Source organism: Sinocyclocheilus rhinocerous, unplaced genomic scaffold (assembly GCF_001515625.1).
Source record: "Sinocyclocheilus rhinocerous isolate Xijiao unplaced genomic scaffold, SAMN03320098_v1.1 scaffold980, whole genome shotgun sequence".
NCBI classification, from domain to species: Eukaryota; Metazoa; Chordata; class Actinopteri; order Cypriniformes; family Cyprinidae; genus Sinocyclocheilus; species Sinocyclocheilus rhinocerous.
The window spans coordinates 162547-168883 of record NW_015635053.1 but is presented as its reverse complement, the minus strand read 5'-3'; the positions used below and the strand labels follow the sequence as shown (position 1 = coordinate 168883).

The following is a 6337-nucleotide window of genomic DNA, read 5'->3' as shown; positions in this document are numbered from 1 at the left end:
TTATTTCATATTTTTAAGATAATACAAAAAAATTAAATGATTATTGCATTGCAGTAATTATGGTCGCACTGCAGCTGTAAATAAATAAATAGCACTGATGGTAAAAAAAAATGCAATAATATTACTTGCCTTCATATCAGTATATGCAGTGACAGTTGTATACTCAAATAACTCTGAATGGCTGATCCCACAATTCTAGATGTGCATCAAAAGCATGTCTGTTATGTAGTAACATGGTTTTTAAAAGGTCTGTAAATCCTGTTGAATGCACACTGAGCTTTCATGAAGGTTTCACTGTTTCACCACTCATATCTATGAAAGGCATGAGCAGCATCAGGTTTAAATGACAGTAAATAGTTATGGTTTTAAACACCAGACAGGAGACAGAAACTCACATTAACCTCAGTGTTTTTTTTTTTTTTGTCTTTATATAGATTTAGGCTTGGTTCATTTGCAACATGCAACTATACCAAACTCACATACATAATGTCGCATGTAATATTCTTCAACTGACAAAATACAGAAACCTGAGGTGGGAACCCACATAAAACAACCTGACGAAACATTGTGGAAGAGTGACATCTGTTTGTACACTTTGTGTGTCTGACTTGCCTATCAGTGAGTTTCTGACATGTGACGGCAGCCGTGAGACTCTCTTACATGGTGGATCCTGCAAACTGAGAATGTAGCCGCTCCCACTCAAAGAGGCCAGAGTGTCTGTTAGTGGCTGTGTGGGCTAAAAATGAAACTGTGCCCTTAGAACGGAACGCAGCACATCACTATGACTTCTGTTCTGACAGAAACACACTGCTGGACAACACCTTAAATTGAGACCACATGTTTGGTTTCCAAGCACCGAAAGATTTGTGTTTGTTTAACATACAGTACATGCAACATGTAAACCCTAGGAGCTGTAAGAATAAATGTATAGAAAAAAATACAGTAGTATACTTTTTTTTACTTGACGATCAGCCCCCAAAGACACACTAAGTTTCACAAAATATCTTAAAACTACAAAGTAACGAGTTTTTAAATTAAACATGTATTGTGCAAATTACACATAGCCAGGCCCCAAACATGAATTTTGAAGTTGTTAAATAAGAAAGACTGTGGTAATTTATCAAGCATGTAAAACCCACATCCTTGTGGTAATTATGTTTAAAGGAACATTTATGCAACATGTAAACCCTAGGAGCTGTAAGAATAAATGTATAGAAAAAAATACAGTAGTATACTTTTTTTTACTTGACGATCAGCCCCCAAAGACACACTAAGTTTCACAAAATATCTTAAAACTACAAAGTAACGAGTTTTTAAATTAAACATGTATTGTGCAAATAACCAGGCCCCAAACATGAATTTTGAAGTTGTTAAATAAGAAAGACTGTGGTAATTTATCAAGCATGTAAAACCCACATCCTTGTGGTAATTATGTTTAAAGGAACATTTCACCCAAAAATGAAAATTTACTCACCCTCAGGCCATCCAAGATGTACATGAGTTTGTTTCTTCATCAGATTTGGAGAAATGTAGCATTATATCACTTGCTCATCAATGGATCCTCTGCAGTGAATGGGTGCCGAATGAATGAGAGTCCAAACAGCTGATAAAAACATCACAATAATCCACAAGTAACCCACACCTCTCCAATAAATTAACATCTTGTGAAGTGAAAAGCTGTGTGTTTGTAAGAAACAAATCCATCATTAAGACATTTTATACTTCAATCCGTTTCTTCTGTCTAAACTACAACTCCATAATCCATAATAATGCTTCCTTCAGCAAAAAGTCCATCTCCTCTTGTATTTATATTCATATTTCATTCAGACTAGAGAACTTTTAACTGCGGAAAGCAATACTATGGATAGAGGACAATTTGGAAATGCATCTTTGCATACAGTCTGTGTGACACATTTCTTGATTAGCATGGTATGTGTGTACTGTACATACGCAGCCAGATTTTTTTAAACCTCATGTACTCTGTACGCTCAGCACATATGTGTGCCTTAAGTATTAAAGCCCTAAATATACTTCAGTTTTGATGCAAACACTTAACACAAGCAAACTGAACAAGGAGCTTTTGAAAGTATACTCCACAAACTAAAGTATACACGGTTAGAAAAATTGGGTTACACACATAGGCTACAGATTTCACCATACTATACTAATGGCAAAATGTATGTCTCATGCACTTTATAAATACCCTAGTGTACACATGAAAAGGAAATATACTTTGAGCTTAATTAGTTTGTCCACAAGGAAACTGAAGAGGTGAAAAGGCATCGAAGACACTTTTATAAGTGTTCTTGGTTAAAATCAGTAAGGTGTGGGGAGGGATGATGTGTGGAAAGGTGAATCATTGTCTGGCTGTCTGAGATTTCGATATGAAGAGTGTACTGTGAGTGTACTGTACTGTATATTAGCACCTGTTGCTTGCTTTTGGCATCTGCTTTTGGACCTGGAAATGGTGACGCTTGACGTCATACTTAACAAGTGGATGGAGTATTGAAAGATGCTCAGCTGTACTGTATGTATACACATATATATATATATATATATATATATATATATGTGTGTGTGTGTGTGTATATACTTTGCACTATACTGTGCCATTGTTTACTCAAGTCAAAAGAGCCATTTTAAGTTGGCTATAGGAAACCCATCACATCAAGTACCAGTACTTCTCCCCTCTATAAGTCACATGATTCCAGGTATCATTCATGCCCCATGATAAATGGTTATTGTGTCTAGTAATTTGGTTATTGCTGTACGTTTAGTCTTGAAAATGGGACAAATACTTGTAAAGATTGATGTAATGATCTCAAATCAGTCTTTGTCTTTTGCAGTTCTCCTGTTGAGGAGCAGCAGCAACACAATTCTGTAGAATGACAATGGTGAGAAAAGATACAGTTTACCTGTTTATCCCATAAAGCATCTTCATTTTGGATCATCTGTACTGTAATACTTGTGTCCTGATGCTGAATACTATAAAAGCATGCCTTAACTATTAGTAATGTCAATATGTGGTATGTCTCTGTGACCACAAGTGCCACACCTATTCAGTGCATATGGTGCAGTTTAACAGATCAATTCTGGGTAATGGAGTTTCCTGGTATCTGACACACTTTCTTCTCTCTTTCTGTTGTAGATGTTTACAGTGGTGTGGGAGGATGAGCTGATGTGTGCACACTAATGAAGACTCTGACTTGCTTCTGTGATTAATTATTTCAACAAAATCTAAGAAATTTTGGATTGGTTCCCATTTTGCTTCAAAGTAGCAACACCATATCAGTGAGCTAAAAAGAGACTTTTTAGTTTTATATTGTTGCATGTATTTCAGATGTCACTGTAGTTTATTCCTAAAATCCCTTGTTGTAATTGAGTGTTTCCAATAAAAGAACAAACTCACTATATTTTTGAAATGATATATAATAGTGTAAATGATAAAGGATATATTGTGCCGTTTTTGATTTTCTCATTGGATATAATGCTGCAGTGAACATGAATCTTATTCTATGTTAAAATTAAACAGAGATGTTTTCAAAAGGCCTGAGGTCTGCATCATATGCGGTCATCATTGGTCTGTTTCTGATAAACCAGCAGGATGGTTGAATTAATAGACGAAACAGTGGCATGGACAGGTTTAAATATGTCATATGTGACCCTGGACCACAAAACCAGTCTTAAGTCGCTGGGGTATATTTGTAGCAATAGCCAAAAATACATTGTATGGGTCAAAATTATTGATTTTTCTTTTATGCCAAAAATCATTAGGATATTAAGTAAAGATCATGTTCCATGAAGATATTTTATAAATGTCCTACTGTAAATATATTAAAACTTTATTTTTGATTAGTAATATGCATTGCTAAGAACTTCATTTGGACAACTTTAAAGGCAATTTTCTCAATATTTAGATTTTTTTGCACCCTCAGATTCCAGATTTTCAAATAGTTGCATCTCGGCCAAATATTGTCCAATCCTAACAAACCATACATCAACGGAAAGCTTATGATGTATAAATCTCAATTTTGGAAAATTGACACTTAAGACTGGTTTTTGTGGTCCAGGGTCACATATGTGGTCTTATCTGCCCAATCAAAGGTTTTAAATAGATTTTTGAACAAGCTTTTACTTTTACTTTCATTTACTAAGAACACTGGTGACAATATGCACCATTAGTCATAGACTACTAATAGTGTGATATTCAACTTTCGCTGATATTGTGGAATTTAAGATATGCTCTAAACTATCACTCTGTCTCTTGATTAACAATGGTGACAAATTAGCTCTGGTCATAAGGTTTAATACAGAATCACTACGCAAAATTATTTTCCCTATGACACACATCTGTGAAAGATTAAATATGACTGAACGATTAAAAATTAATTTGTTGTATTGACAACAGATAATTTATTAAGTTCTATAAAATATATGAAGTACAGAACAAAAAAAACTTCCCTTTGGCACATACATCAATTAGAGCCTTACAAAAATTATATATGTAAATATTTAATATGACAACAACAATTAAGTCAAGTCAAGCTGTTCTCCTCTGATCAAATGAACCAAAATGGTGTGTTTAGAATACATTGCATGGTGACGGAATCGAAGCTGACCGCGGGGGCTGTGCAGAGGACTTGGCTGGTTCTCGTGGTCACTGAGGGTCTGTGTCGATGGCAATCATGTCGATGAGGACTTCTCAGGGGCTTGTCTAGTTGTCACAGTCTCCACTGACATTCAGGGCTGTTTCTTAAACTGACATAGTATGTATGCCTTCCGAACAATGCTAGGAAGTTTTAAGAGTTAAGGTGGCAAGTAGGAAAATGATCATTCCAGGGACTAATCAGGAAAAGGATCTACCACCCAAAGTTGATTTTGATATTCTAGGTTTTATCAGTTGGCCAGAATTTTGAGACTGCAATATATGTGAAGTACTATAATGCGATAAGAGATCGCTCCATTACTTATAAGAGCTTTGTAAATAATCAGCAGGATTTTAAAATATATGCAATGGTTTTATAGTGAGCCAATGCTGTGTTAACAGAACCAGGCTAATATGATCATACTTCCTGGTTGTAGTAAGAACTCTAGCTGCTGCATTTTGGAGCAGCTGGAGTTTATTAAGTGTGCAAGGTGACCACCCAGTAAAGCATTAGAGTAATCTAGCCCTAAGGTCATGAACGCATGAATTAACTTTTCTGCATTTGACATTGAGACATTGGTGTTGTCATAATTTAGATACATTTTTAAGGTGGAAAATGTGGTTTTACAAATGCTAGAGATGTGGCTTTCAAATGAAAGATTGCACGAAATAGCACACCCAGATTCCTAACTGATGGCGAACACTTGACAGAGCAGCCATCGAGTGTTAGGTGAACCTTCTGCACAGTTCTGAATGCTCTGGACTAGGTTTTCATTAAGGCTATCTTAATATTTTGGTGCATTGAGCTTTTCTTCTACTCTGACGAGTCACTCAGTCCCTGCCGCTGAAAAACATGAGGCTGCTACCAGCACACTTTACTTTTGGGATGGTACTCTGCAGGTGATGAGCAGAGCTGGTTTCCTTCAAACATGATGCTTGGAATTGAGGTTCATCAGACCAGATAATCTCGTTTCTCACAGTCTGAGGGTCCTTTAGGTGCTTTTTTGCAAATTCCAAGTGGGTTTTCTTGTGTCTTCACTGAGGAGAGGATTGAGTTTGGCCACACCGCCATAAAGCCCAGATCGGTGGAGTGTTGCAGTGATGTTTCTAGATTATTGTGAAGATCAGATGCATTTTAAAGAATTGCTAAAAGCTTCATTGGCCAAAAAAAAACCATTGAGAACCTGTGGTCAGTCCTCAAAAGGCGAGTGGACAAGCAGAAGCCCACAAATTGTGATCAACTCCGAGAACTAAGGCGAGAATGGATCGCCATCTGTCAGGATTTGGCCCAGAAGCTAATATCCAGCACGCCAGAGCGAACTGCAGAGGTTATGAAAAACAAGGGTCAAGACTGTAAATATTGACTCATTATATTTTTTGCCAATAAAAGCCTTTAAACTTATGATATGATTATCATTATTTTTCAGTATACCATAGAAACATGTGGTAAAATAAACCACAAATACTGAAGCAGCAAACTTTTCAAAACAAAATGTATGTCACTGCCAAAACTTTTGGTCATGACTGTACAAGGCCCTTCTCCATCAGTTGCTCAGTTTGGCCAGGAGGCCAGCGCTAGGAAGAGTCCTGGTTGTTTCAGACTTCTTCCATTAAGGGTAACAGAGACTACATGCTTCTGTGAACCTTCAATGCAGCAGAAATGCTTCTGTGAACCTTCAATGCAGCAGAAAT

The 6337-nt window shown here is 36.5% G+C and overlaps 1 protein-coding gene across 2 annotated transcripts in view; it reads left to right on the top strand.

The window, feature by feature from the left end:
* The window catches only part of LOC107746526 (myosin-binding protein H-like), a 36599-nt gene extending 33221 nt beyond the window's left edge, over nt 1-3378 (top strand). For both annotated transcript variants that reach the window (XM_016560766.1, XM_016560765.1), the window contains 2 exons: nt 2847-2894; nt 3149-3378. In XM_016560766.1, coding sequence (XP_016416252.1) covers nt 2847-2858 — 12 coding nt within the window. In that variant the 3' untranslated portion in view covers nt 2859-2894; nt 3149-3378. The remainder of the gene's footprint in view (nt 1-2846; nt 2895-3148) is intronic.
* The last annotated feature ends 2959 nt before the right edge of the window (nt 3379-6337 follow it).